This window comes from Equus asinus, chromosome 1 (assembly GCF_041296235.1).
Source record: "Equus asinus isolate D_3611 breed Donkey chromosome 1, EquAss-T2T_v2, whole genome shotgun sequence".
Lineage (NCBI taxonomy): Eukaryota > Metazoa > Chordata > Mammalia > Perissodactyla > Equidae > Equus > Equus asinus.
The window spans coordinates 171,650,001-171,672,500 of record NC_091790.1 but is presented as its reverse complement, the minus strand read 5'-3'; the positions used below and the strand labels follow the sequence as shown (position 1 = coordinate 171,672,500).

Below are 22,500 nucleotides of genomic sequence, written 5' to 3'. Positions count from 1 at the left end.
AAAGCCAGTCAGGAAAGCCAATTCTGGGTGATGTTCCTGGAACTGTTCTCACATTTTGCACGCATGGGCGAAGAACACTGAAATTTCCCCAATGTTGCTACTGTATCAAGCTACTACCAGCTCTAATCTCTCCATTCTCAGTACAGATCACTCCCTAGGGACAGGTTAGAGACTACGGGAAGCGGCCATTATTGCACTCTGTGGGGTAAATCATGAAATTATATTGTAGCCAATACAAATAAAAAGCCAAGAAGAGAGTTTGCCACTGATATTTAATGAAACTGAAGTTACTGTGCTTACATTTTATGTGTACAAAAAGTTGTGTTAAATCCAAAGCACTGTACTACGGATCTAAGGAAAACCACTGTAGTTTCCAGTCTCCAAGGTACTATTTATTGCACTGCATGAGAAATAAAATTGTAGTCCCTGAAATAACCAAAATTATTTATTAAAGAATAACTGATAAATTAGAAAAGTAGGACTTCTAATAAAAGCATATGACTAATTTTTAGATACTATTTTATGTGATGAATAAACTGTTTGGTCCTAATAAAAGGTTACGTAGTCAATTAAAAAATTAGAAATGTGCACCACGGAGGTGGGGAGGGGTCTATGTATAAGCATGAGCACGCGCGTGTGTGCTTTACCCATAGATGATTTCAGGATAGCAAAAGTCTGAAATCATAAAAACTGCTTGAGAGGATCGTTTAAAAGATAAAACCAATTATTTTGACTAACAAAATCTACCAACTGAATTAAAAAACTATTTTGACTAAATGTTTCATTGAACTAGCCAATAGTTTGAGTAAAATGACTGATGAACCAACTAGTTATTATGGTATCAAGTAGAAATGTCCAGAATTTTAAGCATTTATTAAATCTAATGTTAATATTCCCAAAGTACCCTCTAAAATATACAAATGAAATCTCCTAATAAGAGTACTTGTGAAAGTTCACATTCATTTAATGGCCTTGATTTTAAAAATGACATTTTGATTTAATAATCGTTATAAGTTGAATTTATAATTTAAAATTTTACAGGTTAAATCTGGGATTCAAAACATTTTCGTGAATGCTAAACTCTAAGTACTGGAAATAATTAGAATAAACTCCTAAGGTTAATATAATGGCACCTTTTTCTAATTAGGCCTCATAAATGACCTGTGAACATTCAAAACCTCCAAGCTTAAATAGCTGAATATTTCTAAGCAGACACTGAGTAGCTGGTAAGAGATACACAGATATCTAGCACCGTTCTGTGGGATTACCCTCGAGTCAATTAGCATTATTTTGGGCATCTTATAATTTTAGCTAAAGATTTGATCTCTTGTGTAGTCGGTATGACTTAAGATTCTCTGGGCTCTGAGAAGACCTAGGAGGACCCCTACTCTGATCCTGCTTCCTAATCTCCTGTTTCACTTCCACTGTCCCCTCAGCTGGAGCACTGCCATATCATGCATATCTGATTCATTTGTGTTTACTTTTCTGGGTTGGATTTTATTTGAATAAAGAACCTCGCAAAAAAACCCTCATGTTCCAGGTAAAGAGGATGGCAGATGTATTTTCAAAACACATACAGATAGTTTTTTTGAAGGAGAGCTATAAAGCTATGTCCCATTGTATTCTTGACAATTTTAAAATGCAAGAACTATTCAAATGTCACTGCCTTGCACAAAAATCTGTCTGAACCGAGACACAGGGGAATGAGACACGATCATTCTCAATAGGGAGGCCTCAACCTGCGTATGTACCACATTATTTCTGAATAATAACTTCCATTCCAGACTCCAAACATCATCCTTAAGACATCATGCTCAGTTCCTACTCCAAGCCATTTTTCACGCCGACTTAGTCTGCGCTTCCTTTCTCTACTCTCTGCGTGTACACTGAACCTGAATTCCCTTTCTGCACTGTGTTCTTCCTATGCACATCCTGTCTACCTTTAAGGACCAATTTATATCTTATCTACTCCTAAAGACTTTCTTTGACCTGTCCAGCTTGCACTGACCTCCTACTTTGACCCTCCAAAGCATTTTTTGTTGATTCTGATACTCAAAACTACAGAATCTTTGAATCCTAAAATTGTATCCAACATAATTTTATTCAATGCTCCTATTTTACAGATTAGAAAATGAATGACATTCCAACTGATAATGATAAGTACAGGCAGAGCCAGGACTAGTACACATGCTGGCCTCTGGAATGTTTCTTGGAACCTTGTGATTCTTGCTATCCCATGTTGCCTTAACTCATGTGCACTGTACTGAACTCTTTCTAGTGGTGGCTGCACTACGTCTTGCCAACTAGACTATGAACTTCACAGAGGAAGTGAGCTATACTCATAGCAAGCACCCAGTGAATACGTATTGATTGAGTAAATGATGTGCCATCAAGGCATTAAGCATTAATTCTAAAAGAGACAATTTCTCTCTGGAATTAAGTCTTCTTGGAATCCTTTCCATTCAGAATTCGTTCATGAACAAGGTATCAGACTTGGGAAAGATGCAAATACAATTTTCCCTTAAGGCTACAGTATTAGGCTGCTAATTTACTAAAATAATCTAAAATCAAAGCCAATAATTAACAACGCTCAGTTTTTAAAACATAATGTCTAAGAAAGAAATAGAAGTAACAAGAGAAGTTTAAGCATCCTAGGGAATAAAACTGCTTGAAAGTTACAGTACCTCCGCCTGTAAACTGGTGGAATCATTTTCAATAAAAATAAAATTCTATTATTATTATCTCTCTTTACATTAGGTTTTTCATTTTTTGGATCTAAAGAGCTCCATGCTTTCATGTGTCCTGTTGCATGCCAATTCAAAAGAAGTGGAACACAAGGAAACCACATGACTTTGGTGGGTGTGGGATAAATGTGAAATTAGTCTCTTCTGTGGCTATTAGCAGTCTCTTTCCCTTCTCTCGCCCATTACAGAATATGAGAGCTATTTAATTTATTTCTGGGAAAAAAAGTAGATAGCTCTGTAATGCTCATTTTTCCAGATTCTTCAAGGTACCATGTGCTACACCACTACAGGATAACTAGGTTTTCTTCTAGGAAAAATGCTCCCCTCCACCATAGAAATATCCCTGACAATTTAAATAAAACAAAGGAATCCCTTTAAAGAAATTCTCTCTCTATTTAGTGCTCACTGACTCTTCCTTATATATCCTCTTCTCCAGTGGAATCATCTAAAGGATTTTAATTAGTAGGGTGTAATTTAATATGATAAATTTTATGTATTTAGTCTTTTGATTAACTTGTGAGTATAGTGTAAAGTAATACTGAATAGTTTAGGCACCTCATTTATAATCTTTAGTCACGCAGCAGCAGTTAAGCGGTGAGTAATATAGGGTTTAAGAATATAGTGGGCTTTGAGGATAAAATGCTTGGGTTTGAACCCTCGCTCCTTTACTTCCTAGCTACGCGACCTTGGGAGAGTTACCTAACATCTCCGTACCTTCTTTTCTTCACTTATAATGCAGGGATAATAAAGTACCTACTTTATACAGTTGTGATGAGGACGAAATGATTTTTTTAATATATGTAAACCGCTTGGAACCATGTTTGGGTCATAAGTGGTCAATAAATGTTAGATACAGTCATGATATAATTACAACCTTAAGTCCTTTTTTGAAGAAGGTATGGTATAAATACATTAATTAATTTTTAAACATTGTGTGAGCTTAATTATCTCTAAAAATATTTTAGCTCTACTCTCAAAGTGAGATTTTTAGTACTATGCTATGGGTATAACTGATATTTGGAGGCAGAAACGTCATAAAACAAAGATATATGTACCCAACATATCAGATGTCAAGCATTAGGGTTATTAAAGTAATGACCAGCTACATTTCTTTAAAAGTACATTTAAGGCAACACAATACAAAGAAGAAATTAAGCTGACATATTACTATAATTATTCCAAAGAATTATTTACTAATGCATTCTTGAACACTAAAACACTAAGCCACAAGCTCAGGTCATGTCTTGGATCATTTTTAATGAACAGAGGAAAGTAAATTTCAAAGTGGAAGGTGCATCACTGAAATGCTCTGTACGCAGAGCCCCGACTCTTATTCCCCACAGCCATCCATCCCAGGCCTCATCATTAGCTTGTCATTAAAGTCATTAACATACACGGATTGAAATGGTCCAGACCTGTAGCATATTTGCTATGCACATTGAGGCTTATGAAGTCTGATAATACATATTCAGCTGGAAAAACCTTAAATGAGTAACAAAGTTGACTAAAAAAATGGAAATTTAAAGAGACATAGCAATATATATAAGACTATTAGAAAATATATTTTTCTGCCAAAAATTCCTTTATGCTATGGATTGAGTCAAGTCCTCTGTGTCCATAATGGCATAAAGAGCATCAGTTTCACTTTGACAGGAAAAGCTAATAACATATTACCATTATCTCCTACTGCCAATTATTAATTTAACAAAAGTTTATTGCACAACTTCTATATATAAGGCACTGTGGAGTATTTAAATATCTATCAAAGAACCTCCACCTCCAGTCTAGTATTTGGGAAGTATCTACTCGAATAACTACAAGATCATCAGCCATAAGTGTACTACGAGAAGTAGCATTTAAGTGATACTGGAGGAGTTAATAGCTGAGAGAGGTTATTTGCCTCTAAGAAGAATCCCAATGCATATACACTCCTAATGGGATTCATTAAAGATAGTAAAGTGAAAGCAAGTTCAGATGGACAAAAGAGAGAAATTCTTGACTAACCTGGTGATAAAACTCTTCCTCACTTTGAAGAAGATCTATTCTGCATGGTTCAAATATTCATCATTTTCCCAGATTTGAAATTTATGCATACTCCCTTAAGTTACTATATGAGGTGTCTTCAGGTTAACCACAGTCCTTCATGGAGCCTTTAATAATTAGTCAACCAGAAGCTACTTCAAACAAATAGAATCAGTTGTTTCCAGGAGTAAAACGTAACATTTGAAACATCGAGGATTTGTTGTTTTGTTTTGTTTTTTTTTGAACTTATGAACAAAAAGAAAAAAAAAAAAACTAGTGGAGTCACTGATTTTTTTCTTGTCTCGTTTGTGAGATCTTGAATAAAGGAATATAAGCAGCCTTATTTTTAACATATCTTAAGGCAAGAGTCTACAAAGTCTGGACTGGATGATCTCCCCAACCATTCATTTATTTATTGGACACGATACATGCCGGGCCTCTGTATTATTACAACCTTAAGAGTACAAACCTTTGGCACAGACAGAAGGGAAACATGTTTACCCTGATAGTCGTTTTAGCAGTTCTTCTAAACCTGATAAAATATACCATATTCCTTTAAATGGATTTGGAAGTAGTTTCATCTTTGATTTTAAAGCAAATTATCTATTTGATAAATAATGGGTATTCCTTCGAACTAAAATCCAGGAATTCATTGCAAACAGTTAAAAAAGTGCCTGTCTGTGAAACAGAAGATTTCTAATTCAACTGTTTCTTTTAGTCCACTGCCTACTGTTTACTACAGAAAAGCAGAGATTTGTGTTTCTTGCTTAAAGAAGGCATAGCTACCTCCTAATTTGATATAACTTACACTTGGGAAAATTAGAAAGCTATTTGGAACTACTTTAGGTAATTGGGGGGAGAGTATTTAATGATGGAGAGATATAAAGTCTGTTACTATTCCCTGACAGAGAGGTACAAACTCAGTACCTGAAATGGAAGTACCTCTAGAAGGGTAAAAGTTACTTCTTGATAACTGAAAAGAAATCAATTCAATAGACATTATATGCAAACCACTGGGCTAGGGGCTGATATGGACAATGGTTTCTGTTCTCATAGAGTTTTCAGTTTAATAGAGGACGTAAGACATATAAACAAGTAACTTCAACACCAGGCAGAATGTGATCAATACCATAGCAGACAAAGTGTTATGAAAGAGCGGACAGAAATTCCGACATTGTAACCAGCCAATGTTCTATGAAGGAGGGAGGTGTCACTGCAGGGAGGCTTTGAAATATGTGAAAATTTTCATTATTCAGAGATGAGGGAAAGGGTATTCTGAGTGGAAATGGGGAAAATGGAGAATCTTAGGTATGTTATGGGGACCCTGAGAGTGTATAGAGGTCATGGAGAAAGTGGGGTTGGTAATAAACAAATATGTTAGAAAGCAGAATAAGGTCAGATGGTGAAGGACCTTTGAGTTGCATTTTATGGAATTTAAAATTTATTCTTGGGGCTGGCCCGGTGGTGCAGCAGTTAAATTCGCACATTCCGCTTCGGCGGCCCAGGGTTTGCCGGTTCGGATCCCGGGTGCGGACACGGCACCACTTGGCAAGCCATGCTGTGGCAGGCGTCCCACATATAAAGTAGAGGAAGATGGGCATGGATGTTAGCCCAGGACCAGTCTTCCTCAGCAAAAAGAGGAGGATTGGCAGCAGATGTTAGCTCAGGGCTAAGCTTCCTCAAAAAAAATAAAATAAAATTTATTCTCTGCCAACTGAAGGGCTATTGATGGTTTCTGAGCATGGCAGTGAAAAGATGGAAGAGTTTTAGGAGTGCTAACTTGCAAAGTGTAGATCAAGTGTAGGACATAGAAGGTAGGGTTACCAATTAGGAGCCTACTAAAATAATGTACTAAGGTAATGATGGTCCGGACTAAAGTGGTAGGATTAGAAACAGTGGAGAGAGTGAAGAATTTAGGCCATAGGTTGAGGAGTAAAAGTTTTTGCATGTATTGCTCTTAAATTTATATATATGTGAAATAGTTCCCATTTATACTCTGCCAAGGAGATAAAAGGGCCTACATCTATGTCAAAAATTCTAAAAGTTAAAATAGATGATGACTCTTCATGACTCATATGCAATTTTGATGAATCTTTATACTTGTTGTTTCAACTGCTCAAGGAAGAGAGGATGTGGATCCCAGAAAGCTTGGATGTTAGAAAGGGAAAGATGGGAAGATAGTGAAAACAAATTTATCTACAGTCCTCTTTGTGATTAAGATGCTAGTAGCAGCAATGGTCACAATAAACTAATAAAGGCTGTTGATACTTTGTCTGAAAATTTTAATCTATTTTTCAGTCTATGTATGTCATTTTAAAGAAAAATATATTTTAAAACTGACTATCGAGGGAAAAGGGCATAAAGTGTGGCTATTTTATCAAGTGAAAAACATCTAGTATTTCTAAAGAGGAGTTGCAAAAAAGATCTGTCTTTTTAAGAGTAGGTAACATATACCCTTGAGGGTCTTGGGGAATCTCCCAATAATTGATGAATTTTTTTAATGCCTCTACCCTATCATCAGGGCTGGAGATTAATGAACTCTAAGACATGGCTCTCCAAGTTCCTGTCGAAACCCATCCTGCAGGTGTTCCTCCTAGGCAGACTGCCCATGCCAAGGCAGAGGAATTACTGTCTGTTCTCTGAATGAGACCTGTGCTTTATATCTTGATCACCTTTGCTCGTATCTTCATATCCTTTGCATCTATCCTCTCTTTCTCATCTCTGCTTAATATGAGGATAAAAAATTTAAGATTGCTATTTATGTAAATGAAAAACAGTCAAATATCAATAATTTCATAAAGTTCAGCCTGTAAATCTACTTTATGCTAAGCCTAATGCAAAGCTACATCCTCCACGAAGCCTTTTCTGATGCTCTGTGGGCGTGCACACACTTATGTCTTCGACTTCAGAGTTTCGTTATAACTCTTTTCATTCCTTTACTTGGTCTCTCTCTTTACCTATGGACATACCCAACCCTCTATTAGAGTTTTTGCCTCTTTGTAGATATAGATCACCTGCCAGTTTCCAGGACAGTATGTTGCACATATTAGGTGCTCAATAAATGTTCATTCAAATGTTTGTTCAACATTTCAATGAATGAAACTCACCTCTGCTCCATTCAATTTGCCAAGCCTCTAGTAGAAGGAATGCAAAGTAGCAAATGATTTTTATACTCTGGTTTAATCTCTCAGTTTTACAGCCCACTGTCAGTAATGGTATATACCGAAAGCACAAGCAGAGGGCTAGCTACATTAACACACTGATTTGTTGCCTAAAGAAATGTGTTGCTTCTATAGTTGTGAAATTTATAAGTACCCAAGGTACCAATGAAAGGCAGAGAAATGTTAATGTTTCCTACACCCTAAAGCAAGGAGTCCAATTATAATGGGAAAGTTTATCTTTTTAGATTGTGGTCACAGAGTATACTCCCTAGAGGAATGTAAATTGTCTTCATTTTCTCTTTATTCAAGACTAAATAAAAGGTCTTATAAACTATTCCTGTTTTTCTTTAGAATAAGAGAGTACTATGAATAAAGTTCTCTTAAACTGAGATGTTCAAAATGTATTTTAACTCAATAAATGTTAGACCATAGAATCACAATGGTATTTCTTTATTTAGATATTAGCAAATGTAATGATTAAAATATTTATATAACATCATCACTTATGAGAAACTCAGAGGCACAATATAAATTTGGTTAGGCTATTAGAAATGCAGTATTTATTAATACCACAAAGCTAACAATAAAAAAATTCATCTTAAATGTTATGATAGATGTCAATAAATGCTATGAAGAAAGACATAATTAATGGCTCATATCTACAATATGGGCAATTTCAGGCAATGTAAAGTTAAGTTTATCAAATATTTACAAGTGAAGACTAAGTGTCAGACTAGATTAAAACTGTTTTTATGTGGTTTACTCATTATAGGAGAATACCTTATACCTTTTCTTCAGATACTCCTAGTTATTTGAGAAAATTTTTAATACATTTAACATAGTGTACCTATTAAAAAAGAGTAGTAAACATGTTTTCACAAAGAGATACGATATATCTTTTAAAAATCCTATAAGAATAATTTTTTTTTTAAAGAATTTATTTTTTCCTTTTTCTCCCCAAAGCCCCCCAGTACATAGTTGCATATTCTTTGTTGTGGGTCCTTCTAGTTGTAGCATGTGGGACGCTGCCTCAGCGTGGTTTGATGAGCAGTGCCATGTCCGTGACCAGGATTCGAACCAACGAAACACTGGGCCGCCTGCAGCGGAGCGCACAGACTTAACCACTCGGCCACGGGGCCAGCCCCCTATAAGAATAATTTTTAACCTTTTTCCCTGCCCCAGCACACCTGAAGGAGATAACATACTTCTGTCACTAACTGTGGATGATTACTATAAGAAATGTTAGTCTCCGGAAAATACTGAAAAAGCTAGCCTCAGCAATAGTGTGTGGGCCCTGATACTTCAATTGTACTATGGAAATTGATTCTATTTGACCATTATGGCAATCTTTATCCAGTAAAATGAACTTATATATACAGTTCTTTGAGAAATGTATTGAAATATGTGAAGCCCTTAAACCATGCATCTATTTCCCACTCAATACAGATTTGTTCAAGTCCTTGATTTTAAAGTTTCTTGATCCTTACTTCTACTTAATTTAGTATCGACATCTTTAACTTACATGGGATTCATTGGTTAACTCCAATAGAAAGTGTTTATAATCATACAAATTTTACTTGTCTCTTATTTATTGTGATGTGCTAATTGTAATGGCATTTAAAAATATCAGAATAGACTGAGTATTGCTATAGTTTAATGCTGTCCACTGATTTGCAGAGCTTTTGACTATTTTGCAAAATATCATCAAAAATTTCTAGTCAAAAGGAAATATCTTGACAAGGTGGGATTTTCTTTTAACTATCTGTAATGTCTATTTAGTACTTGGCACAAAGCTGTTGAATGAATAATGACAACTACTAGCATATAAGCATTTAAAATAACGAAAGTATATGCTTAGCACTTTAACTCTCAATTTCAGATGTGTTTGAATAAATTTTTATTCAATTAGTTGGAATTAGCCAGTGGCAAAACCCTCATACTTACTACATAAATATTATTGTTTTGAAGATGTAAAATGAATTCCAAAATATAAGCACACAATCCTTTACTAAGATGGAAAGATTTACCTTTTTGAGGGCTCAATTTTTGTTTTTGCTTGTTATTTTTGAGTAGCTAATTTCTATTGACTGATATTGTGGAAGACATAATCACATCAAACAAAATTTTTCAAAAGTTAGTTTTTTCAAAGAAGCTTCACAGGAAAACTGGCACAATGATGCTCATTTAGAAAGCATATGAAAAATGGAGATTGTGGAAATTCAATTTTACTCATTTCCTCCTAGTACATATTAAGGAAATGAAATAGTTATATTTGAAATTTAATGGTAGATTTATAAAAATTGCAAGTTTAGTTATCTCCATTTGTATAAAGTCAGATTGAAACGAGAAAGAATTCATGTTTCTTAAACCTTTCTAACTTTTAGAGTAATATTTTGTTTTCCTATTTAGAAAGTATTTTAGTTTAACATATCACAGAAATAAACTAGTAAATGAAATTAAAGTTTTAAATGAAAGTTTACTTTTAAAAGAAAACATTTTGTTAGTATTCTTTTTCTTGTTAGATTTTATTTTTCCTTCTTCTCCCCAAAGCACCCCTAGTACATAGTTGTATATTTTACTTGTAGGTCCTTCTGGCATGTGGGATGCTGCCTCAGCATGGCTTGATGAGTGGTGCTAGGTCCATGCCCAGGATCCAAACTGGTGAAACCCTGGGCTGCTGAAGCAGAGGGTGCGAACTTAACCAGTTGGCCATGGGGCCAGCCCTTTGTTAGCACTTTTTAAAATGAGAGATGATCTTAGGCTAATGTGAGTAATTAAATAAAGTTATTTATATAGTCATAAGAGAAGTTATTTATTTGATTTTATTCTTTTGACATGATAATCCTGATTTCTTTCTCTAAAATCTAGATTTTATATTCTAAATTTAAACAGAAGTGAATAAGAAGGCCATATAATCAAAAACAACTAGAAATGATAAATTATCTCTTCTTTTATCAATTAAGAAATTACAGGGCCAGCCCTGTGGGTGAGTGGTTAAGTTCACATGCTCCGCTTTGGTGGCCCAGGGTTTCGCTGGTTCAGGTCCTGGGCATAGACCTAGCACGGCTCAGCAAGCCATGCTGAGGTGGTGTTCCACATGTCCCAACTAGAAGGACCCACAACTAAAATATACAATTATGAACCAGAACCAGAAGGACCTACCACTAGAATATACAGTTATGTACTGTGGGATTTTGGGGAGAAGAAGAAAAAGAAAAGAAAAAGAATATTGGTAACCGATGTTAGCTCAGGACCAATCTTTAATATAAAAAAGAAATTATAAAACAGACCTTTATTAGTGTGGTTCGATTTTTTTCAAATTTATTATTTTTCAAGATTGTTTTCTCTTTGTAAATTAAAATAATATTTACCACAAAAATTCTGGTGTTGATTGAAGTGACTGTTTTGATGGAATGAGTTTGCACATAGCTGCCATTAGGACAGTATTCAGAACTACCACTCCAGTTCAATAGACAAAAATTCTGCTTATCTCTTGACTGAAAGGAAAGTATTCTTCCCCCAGAAATGTGCAACCATTAAAAGGGAATAGAAAATTTGGAGTGAACAAATGATTCCTCATTCCATATATATCTTGTATAGTTTCCTTTATGCAGAATATAATAGAACATGCCATACCAAATTTCCCATACCTTTTTGTCCTGGCTAAGAATAAACAGGAAAATAAATTTAAATTTTTCATCTTAAAGTCAGAAAACAACTTTAATCCTAATATATTTAATGAATCTTAGAATTCTCACTATATTTTCTAAAAAATGCAGCCATTTAATGTTTGATTACAAAGGAATGTTATTTTCAGATAATTGTAATAAAAGTTTCTCTTCTAAGAGACATTGCTAGTCTTAAGGATGAAATTTATAATTCTGTCCTACATCCCAACAGATCTGACTCAGAAGTGGAGTTCCAAAGTTCCATTTAAAGTCAATAGAAGTTCTAAGAAATATAACAAAAAGGTGGATTAAGGTTAATGAAACATAATTTTATAAATTGCATGCATATATATGTATATCCAAATTTCTCTAGGATTTCTTGCCCTTACCTTCAGCATTATATTGAAATTTATTCAAATTTATGCAACATTGTTTAAAGGAACTGGATTTTATATGATTTGGACGTTCACTCTCAAATGATTTCAGATAGTTTTGCTGCATTGCTGACTAAAAAATACAACAAAATTCTTTAAGATTTACCATTCTATTTGATTTATAAAAATGACAGATGTGACCCAAATAGCTGTAACAAAACAAACATATAGATGTAAATACTTTGAACACTGATAAGTAGAAATATATTGTGCCCAATCTCAGAACCAAAATAGCTGACCATTGAGATAGAATTGGTACCATTACATTTTGTGTCTTGTAAATGGAAACTTTCAGCAAACATTAAGCTAGGGATCTAAGGACCTTTATAGTTCTAATCTATTGGCTAGAGAAATAAAATAAAGCCTAAATTACACCTTGACACTCAGCCATTAAGTCAGCTTTGCTGCTGCACCAAAACTCCTTTGAACCATTCATCCAAAAACTGTGTTTCTGCCTGGTTCCTTGGACTAAGTTTCAATCAGAAATGTCAGGATGGGCATATGGGTACACAAAGTGTAGGTCTCAGTTTCTTTCAGATTTCTTCTTTGACAAGTTGGGTTCTGGCTCTTTGAAGATGTTGACCTCAAAGTCCTGTAGTTGAGCCATATGTCTATGGCTAGCTCTCCCTGATGTGGCTCACCCACTTTTCTGGACTGTTATCTATTTCCCTTTGCCAAACTGCCTTCATGGGTTGCTGCCCATTCACTGCCGGCTCTTGGTGAAGCTGTCTCCTGGATGTCTTTACAGAGACTGCTCTCCACCAGGATTATATATTGTTCATGTCATTAGGTCTGTCTAACCTCTGAGACCCGCTCTTGAACTATTCCTTTGTTCAAATTAAACCGTAGGACTGACCCAACGTTCAATTTTCTCCTAAACTATGCTTAGTTATGTTCTGTTGGTTCTAAATATGAGAATGGGATAGGGACTAAAAACAATATTTACCTTTTATTCTAAATCTAGTGCACTCTGTCCTTTTTCTGACTTGTTAGTTAATGGAAGGGACCTCAGATTTAATGTTGCAAATTTAAATTTATTGATAACAAGATAACATTGTGTGGCCAATGATTACTTTTCCTTTTGCCTTTTAACTGTCCTTCTGATGTTCTCCATTTTCAGTCTTCAAAGATTAAGATAATGTTGAACAAATCAAAGAATGTTAATTTTCACTAATTATGTCAAACTATTTGGTCATCTGTTGCTATACAAATGCCTACAGTCATCAAATTTACATCCACTTCCCAAGCCTTATGTCAAAAGCTGAGGTTAAAATACCATATGAGAATTTAAAAATCTTTATTTTTCCCTGGTACTAGAAGAAGGAAAAAATTAATACTGAATAGCAATATTCATTTTTTTTAACAACTCAGTCAATGACTTTTTGACCCTTAGAGAAAACAAATTTCTAAGGCTCAGCTAGTGTTACTGCCAATGAAGATGTACCTTCTAACAAAGTATCTTCTTTAGATATGAAACAGAAGCAGTAAGCTACAATATTGTCAGCTAAAAGTTTTCTGACACACTTTGCCTAAATTGTGAGGATTCATACCACAGATGTCAGATATCATCTGTATAGTTCTATAAAAATCCTTCAAAACCCTACAGGAACCCACAAATTTCCACAATTGGCACGGTGGGGATACAACACATTTTTGCTGAAGGCACTGTATCTCTGGGAGGATCTTTTTATTAAGAGGAACTAGAATGAGTTATAAGTGCCACATATGGGGACTGGAATAATGTAAAAAAGAACAGCAGCTACTGAGCCAAACTTGCAGCACTTAAAAAAAAAAGATGAGCTGATAAAGAGCTGGCATAATCATAAGTTCTGTACAATCATTTTGGAAAGAGATCTCAAAGCTAACTAGCAAAGTCAATGAAAAAGTTTAGAGATTAAATAAAAATGGAATTAAATCAGAAAAACAATTATGAAGCCCAGATGTGTTGGGGGAAAAAAATTAAAGGTAACTGAAAAATCGTGAATTAGAAAAAACTGTGAAAACATACGTAAAGGAAAAAAAATGCTTTTATGTTTAGAGCTTCATAATTATCTTAATGATCCAACACGTCAGCAAAAATAGCGGAGGCTTAACAGGCATGAAAACAATGAGAGAGAGCATGCCACTTGCTCAAGTTGTCAGTCACTTTCAACTGCTTTCCTCTGACATACAGAGCCACTCCAATTTCAAATGCTTTTGTCCACAGAGAGATCTAAGATCTGTAGGGATTTTATATAAAATATCACCAACCAACGGTAGAGTCTGCAAATTCTACATGTGCCTACAAAAGGCAATTTAAATTTGAAGCAGCCAAAGAGAATAGAAGAAAGGAAGGTAATATTATACTTGAATATTTTCATTAAGTTTCATGACAATTCACAGTTTATATTAGATTTTCAATACTATTTACAAAATGGGGGTCTTGAAGTCCCTTTTAGCTGTCTTTGGTTGAAAAGTATTCTTTCCAGGAGAGGCTGAAGCTTATCATTGGAATGATGTAACAACTGAGGCTCTCAAGGAGCAGAGGATGGTGTAAAGACGACTGGGACATATGATGTATAGAAGGTTCTGGGGCATGTAGAATCTATGTTCAACATGATAATCAGAGAGAGTAATGTGATTTCCATTGCAGTCCTGAAATCATACTGTGCTACTCCTTTTATGCAATGCCTCAGCCTTTGATTTCCTTACTCTAAAGTTTTGGCTTCTAAGGACACAACAAATTTATTTTCTAGTCTTACATGAACCATATTAACATTTGGATTCTATATAGAAAATCATTAGCTCTCAAACTTTAAATATTTGCTTTAATAAGGGGTAGAAAGTGATAATTACTTGCAACTAAATGGAATATTAACAAGTAGAACTTTGAAATGACATAGAGGCTAAGAGGATTCAGGAATGACATGTAAGAAATGATCTGAACACTCAACAGTAGGAGACTCGAATAGTCAGAAAGGGGAACAAGATGACAATGGAAGGCTTTGTGCGTAAAGCCCTCAATACAAAACCAGCTCAGGAAGAACATTCATTTTGATCTCTGGAAACAAAATTTGAAAATATAAAAATGGGGATCTCATTTAACATTTTTACCGGACAAAAAAGGCAAATCTGAGCCAATTTATTGAGAGTGAGGAGAAACAATTGCTTAATAAAAAAGAAAAAACCGTGTTGAACTAATATGGTGAGTACATCATTAAATTTCTCTTTTTGCCTCAGGTTTGGAAGGGACAGGAAATGGATTGATTCTACCAGTATGAGTTCACCTTCCAGGGCTACTCCGAATGTTTTCTTCTCTTTTCCTTCATTTAAGTCTAACACATGGGAGAAGAGAGTAAGTTCCAATTTTTTCCGCCTGAACACAGCATCAATCCTAACGCTTTAAGTACTTTTTCAAAGATGTTTTTAAAACATCCATATAAAATAGAAATCTAAAGTAATTTTTATCCATATTCTGTAGAACAAGGAAAAGTCAGGTACTAAGGGAATATTGGCACTGAGGTGCAGAAGGGAAGAGTATCATATATTGTAATGATATTCAGCTCAGACTCTTAAAGGAAGCATCCTTTACATTTGTTCAGATCATGGATGGCTCTAGAACTCTTTCAACAGCAATAGAAAATAAAGATTCTAAAAATCTATTTGATTGAAAAGAATCAAAACAAATCTCAAAAAATTATTGTGTAGAATCTATATTATTCCACCTGGCTTTAACCTTTCCTATTTTTTGCTAAAATGTCCTTGAACATTCATCTGATTAATACTGCATTAATCTCAACAATTTTTTTTTCTTTTTCAATTCACCTTCAACAAGATACATAAAATTTACTAAGGTCTAGAAGGATAATCATGAATGAGGTGAAGGGGCCTGCCACTTTCTATTCACATAAATTTGGACAGTTATAAAATGCATATTAATTAAATAATTAAAAATAAAACTTCACAAGTATACTCTATAAACACTTAGAAAGATCTCTTAGCTCCCTCATAAAGATGAACATTATATTTATTTACGTCATTTTCCTAAAATCTCTTGCTCTCCCTTCTTCAGGGTTCTAAGATGATCCTGGATTTTATTCTTGTAGGGATTACCTCCTGAAGTCAAACCATTTCAAATTAACAGTTACCTCCCATCTGATTCTTCCTAATCAGTATCATATGGCTACTGAAAGCTTACTTTGCATGGTATAATGTGTTAGAGGTTTCATATACTAAAAAGGTCTAAAGAGTCTCTGTCCTTAAGCTAGGGATATCTGCAAAATGAGCATGTATGTGTGCATGAACACACATGTGCTCATACACACGCTGTTATTCCAGATAATGGTACAAGGAGTGAGCTCCTCAGAAGTGTGCAGCAGAGTGTGCGTCCTGACAGCAAAATCATCTGGGAAAACCTCCTGGGAAAATAGGACTAGGTCCTTAAGGAAAGGTAGAATTTAGGTAAGGGAAAGAAGACTAGGAGTGGAAACAGGAGAGGGCAGAAAGGCAAATAGTTCAGGCAAAATAAATGTGCTAGTTTGGCAAAAGCCTCCTTTCAGGACATTCAAAGAGTAAAAATTGGAGTGGAGGGAAAGTGTTAAATATGGAGGGTCGAATTGAGGAATATGGATGATAATTTGGCATCTCTTGTTCTCTAAAAATAATTTATAAGAAGCACTAACCCATGGCTATTTCACTCTTCTAAAGCTTCAAATCATCTTCTCTACCAATCTCAAGAATACCTCTATATTCTACTATGCAGGATTTTACTACTTTGGAGTTGAATAAAAGGACTACACAAACAAACAAAAAGTTTCAGCTTTGTTTTTCCTGAATCTAAGGACATTTATGTTCTTGGATTCAGCAAGCAAAATGCTGCACTCATCATTTTCCCTAGTGAGCCTGTCCTCTTGTGTCCTCTGTTTCTCTCTGTGGGCTATTAAAACTGCTAAGATGTTTCCTAATTTTCCTGTTTGTCCATAGCATTCAATCTGTTGTCTTGTTCTGGTATTTCTTTTCACAGCCATTCTTGTATCAATTTCTTGTTCTCCACTCCCAGCTTTGTACTTAGGTCACATACCACACACTGTAAGAGTTAATCTGCTTCTAGCGTCTCCCAACCCCAGAAATATGCTATCATACATGAGTTTCATTTAGTCATGGTTCCTTCAGTATATTTTCAGATTACTTTTCCTAAAGCACAGCTCTGACAGTGTGAAACTCAACCTCATAACATTAACAGGCTCCATACTGACTAAAACACACACCATAGCTTGGCGTTTAGGATACTCAATAGTCTGGTCCCATTTCATATATTCTAAATTCTATTTTCCTTTTTTGTATTCTAAATTTCTGTCAAACCTATACTCAGTGTTTTCAAGGTACATATCACAAGTTCCTGTTCTGGGTTGATATTATTCTATTTGAATTGTTCACTGCCTACAACCTCAGATAACATCTTCTTATCTCAAAAATCTCTTATAGACCCTGAGTAATGTGCTCCCTATCATGAATTCCTGTCTCATGTTGTTTCATTTTTATGAATCTGCTTACTTCATGAATTATAAGAGGAGGTGAGAGGAAAAGGAAAGGGACAGTCAAGGAGACTAATCACACATTTATGGAGTGCCTAGAAAAATGCATTAAAATGTGAAATATTTTAATATTGTTTATAGTCTCATTTATAGTAACAAAGAGGTATTACAAGAGGTAACATACACCAGAAACTGTGTACACAGCATTATGAAGGACACATGGAGCAATTCTAATGTTCCAGGCACTCATTTCATTTGCAAGAATCCTATGAGATAGGTATTATTATTACTTACCTCATTTCCAGCTGAGAAAACCGAGGAAAGAAATGGAATGCTACTCAGCTAATAAGTGCTAAATCTGGGACTGGAACCTCTACAGTCTGTCACCAGACCCCAGGTACTGAGACCATGAGGCCTTTGTGCTTCTCATCCACAGCTGCATCAGCATAACTACCCCACTTCCAAAACAACAATATCAATGACAAGTACCATGACTTCATTTCAGGACACACAGTATGCTATTTAAATGTTTTATAAAATTTCTTTCACTTCTGTTTAATCTTCAGAATACTCTGAAATGCATTCAATTATATGCAGCCAAATTTTGATTGAGAGAATTAAATACATTTTTTGCTTGCCTCATAATATATATAAAATGCCTAACATTCTTTAAGTACAAGCATCTTAAGACTCTATAAGATGAAGATACAGAATACTGAAGTGACATTCCATCAATAATATTTGACATCTAATACATAAAAAGTTAATGAAAGCAGCAGAAACAGATTCAAAGAATAAATGTCGACTCAAAATTTGGCAAGATAATTCAAAATTTGATTATAATTTATATAATTTAGGAAAAGACAAGATTTGGTCTTCCTCTAATTTTTATATTTTCTGAAATCTATTTCCAACAAGCTGAGGGAAGCTTTCCTTTTTCTCTCTATGGAAAATACACATGAATATTTTTCACATGCACTAATTCATATAAGCACAAAATGTATGCTATACTGACTGTGAACATTTAGTTTTATAAACCCATAGTGGCGGTACATCAGGCATTAAGTACACAATTTTTATATATTGTTTTACGCATACTATTTTTTCTATGAGATATTTCACAATTAAACTGTAACTAAATTAATAATAAAATGAAGAATCTAAAATAGCAATTGCCAAACGAAAAATACGACTAACCTTACAATGCCGTAATTTAGCCCAATTATTATCTCAGGTCCTAAAACACAATGTTTAATAAACTATTTTATTGAATCATTAATTTTTTATTTTAATAGTCTTATCACTGGTCAATTATATTAAAAAATACTTCTTTACATATCCTTTCTCTATGGTCGATAACAATCCCTATATATTGCATATTAGCACAGGGAGTTGCCTCAACAGCTTAAACACTTTTATTATGAATGTCTTTTCGTTTCCCTGAAATAGCTCTTTTTTTTTAAAGGGGGAAAACAGGATCTAACTCTTGTTTGCTCTTTAAAGTTTTATTGTTTTAGCATTTTATACAGGGAGCCAGCATTAGCATACTCAGGAGGGCCGCTGAAAGGAAAGGGCCTCAAGCTACCCACTGCCTGGCTGAGAGGATAAAGCAGGGATATAAAAACTTCTGTCTGATTGCTCACTTCCCTTGTTTTAGAGTACTGCTGCTCTCAAGAGCATATATTCATGTTCTTTCTACTTCGAGTTTTATTACTTCTTTTGTATTATTTAATACATCTAAAGACACTTCCAAAAGACAAATTTTTCCATTTTGAAAAAGTAATGGTTTGGAAGCTGATAAAACACATTAATGTTCACAGTGTGTTTTTTGCAAAGGTGATGGAGTAAAGGTGCTATGAAGCAATTAGGCACCTGGTCTGAAAGGCATTCATATGTCAAACAGAATAAGACACTTAAAAAGTCAACAAAAATAACATCCTGTGAAAGGTCACATGGAAATGGGCACATATAAAGACCACATTTCTCTTTCAGGTCTTGGGCTGGATATTTAATACAAAAATAGGGGAAGAAAATATAAAAATGAGAGAAAGTACTATTCTTACCTCAATAATCCGAAATTAGAAGTATATGATGTTTAACTCTAGGAAGTATGGACGTATGTTACAACTCATCCTAATAAGTGAACGGTGTATACACTTCATTATTCAGATTCTAATTTCTTTCCCCTGAATTCTAAGTTCTCCCGGGGTCAATACTTCTTAGTAAACAAGAAACTGATATGCTTGGCCTATTGAATAAGGACAGGCATTTTTTAAAGTGTCATACACATTTCTGAAATCCACAATACATCAATTTTTAATACATCTACTCTCTCAGCTCCATTAAAAAGATGGTAGGGGAAAGATTTTAGAGTAATTAATGATATAGTTAGCTGCTAAATATTTATAGGAATCGTAGTCTTGCATAAAATATAACATATAAACCTTGCCAATACAGACGCACCAGTAATTAAAGTTGAATATGTAATTACACTGATTTATAAGACAGGCAAAAAGTTACACTTTACTAGCTTCTATGTAAACTGTGGGTAACAGTTAAACTTTGCATTTTACGGTTTATAAAAACGGGCAATATCTTGACTACAGTTCATAAATGGTTTAGAGACCTGTAATAGTAGTAAAAATTACGACAACTTATTCCATCATGAATATTCTTATTGCACCATACAAACCAAACTGTGATAATGACCCATAAGATGTAGACTCATCTTAGACACCACTTTACACCCAAGAGAATGTTAGTGGGTACTAACAATTTGTAGAGGACTGCTGGTACAGTCATTATAGGACACTAGAGAGAATCTAAGTATTAAAAACTGATTTTGATACACTTTTTCGTATCACGAACATGGTGCAATTGAACTCCACTTAAACTTGTGTTTTTTACTTATACACCATTAAAAACTCCAGAAGAACACTAAATTTTAGAAGCATATGAATATATGTTCTTCCCTTTACAGAGTCTGTGAACCACACTTACATGTGCGGCTGAGGTGAGCAGCCCGGACTGCTGTTCCCATTGCTGTCGATGTGATCCAGCGAACCATTGAGGTCTTCGTGGACAGCCTGTAGCAGGCCACTGGATGCATTATTGATCAGTCCGGGGTTACTTAGCAAAGGTAAACTGCTCTCTGCCAAGGCAGCCTAGTGAAATGAAGAGGATGTAAAACAACTTTTGAAACGTCCTTTAAAATAATTTTTAAAACATGCATCTTCTTTTAATGAGTTCGAATCATGATGCAGATACTTTAGAAGCATTTAAATAAAATGTATGGGAAAGACAAAGATTCCTAACTGACAACTTGTGGCAGAGATAATTGTGTGATGTGAAAATACAAATAATAGTTCTTCCAGCAAACTTTCTCACTCACGTTGCAGCCTTCCACATAATGCAATGTTGTAGGCTCATATGTAGTGAAATACTCCAAGATAATATAAGCAGTTGCTCAGCTTTTTAAAAATGACCAGAACTTAACTCAAAATAAAGAAGTCCTGACATTTGCCTCCTCTGCATAAAAATTATATATTATAATTAAACTTTAAAGTTTTTGCCACAAGCACCATGTTCCCCAACACTATGATGTGAAATCATTTATGACAGCCTGGATAAATATTAATGCATAGCCACATGCATTTGCAAAAGCTTCTATCAATCTAGCATTTGCAGGAAAACCGAATGTTCCAGATTTTGCCACAGGGTGTCCTTCTCGCTTCTTCACATCAAAAGTAGCTTGAATTAGAACCAGTGCTTCCTGCAGTACTAGGTACTACAACTTACTTGGATGATAAACCAACTATTAAGAACAATCACAATCATACCTACATACAAAGCCATGGCAAAAAAGAAAAAAAAAAAAGCCAAAACATTCAAATACAAGGATAGTGGGAAGTTGCATTTAATGATATTACCTGCAAACTAGCATTAAGAGCTGCTCCATAGCCTAAACTGGTAGGTATGTTTTTTACTAAGGTTGGGCTTCTGGAAGAAAAAATATAAAGATGATTTATAAGTCAAAATATAAAATATGTGGATCTCAATAATCTCAGCTAAAAAGAGACATTCCAGCTTGTGAGCTCACACTAGTCCAGAGTGGATGTACCTAAGGTCACAGAAATAAAGTGATAGGGTTCAAATACATAATTCTCTATATACTATATATTGATTTGGTCCAGAAATATGAGGACTGAAACTTTAGACTATGATGTGCAGGCAAAGTGAGGCATGACCTTGAGGATCCCTAAACCTGTTTTTAACTATGGGAAGGTTTTATTTCCAAGAAGAACAGCATTCATATAAAATTTTAAAAATGTAAATATACAACACAATTACCAATTTGATGCAATCAGAAAATAATTAATGGTTAATTTCTAGAACACCATGAATTAACATAACAAATTACCATAGTTAATTAAATGACAACATAATGGATTAACTATTTCTTGAATGCAGAAATTAGCACATATTTGACAACAGAAATTGAAAGTGAAGGGCCAACAGTAGATAAAATACATTAAAGTCATGTCTTCACAGAAGCAGTCGTGGTTTGGGGAGGCAGGTAAATGTACATGAAGTTAATTTATTAAGCACAAAATGTGTTCTATTATATTTCTGACTTAAGTTTGGCAGTCATGTTCTCTAGAAAAAAAAAATAGTGATTTCCAACTTCCCAGACAGTAATTTTCTCACACTACCATATCTTGATCATATTAACAGCTGTGAATAGATAGCTGACATGGTTGGGGAAAAAGCACGGTGGGTCCAAAAAATAAAGTTTGGTCTGGAAAATAAAAAAGTATTTGGGAAACAAAAATCACTAGGTTTTCATAAAATCTTTTCCTAAATTCTTCATAAAAAGGTACTTTTAGTAACACCAGAGTCTGCAACACCAGCTTTATTTAAAACAGCCTTTTGTGGTCTGTTAGAGGCTATAGTATTCT

At 34.6% G+C, this 22,500-nt stretch overlaps 1 protein-coding gene across 24 annotated transcripts in view; it reads right to left on the bottom strand.

Moving 5' to 3' along the window:
• Positions 1 to 22,500, bottom strand: part of FOXP2 (forkhead box P2) — a 522,105-nt gene that overhangs the window by 4,088 nt on the left and 495,517 nt on the right. For 23 of the 24 annotated variants that reach the window (XM_070516813.1, XM_070506227.1, XM_070493287.1 and 20 more), the window contains 2 exons: positions 21,472 to 21,541; positions 20,543 to 20,706 (listed from right to left, as the gene is read on the bottom strand). In XM_070516813.1, the coding sequence (XP_070372914.1) occupies positions 20,543 to 20,706; positions 21,472 to 21,541 (234 nt within the window). The remainder of the gene's footprint in view (positions 1 to 20,542; positions 20,707 to 21,471; positions 21,542 to 22,500) is intronic. The other variant, XR_011503015.1, reaches the window with a different exon arrangement.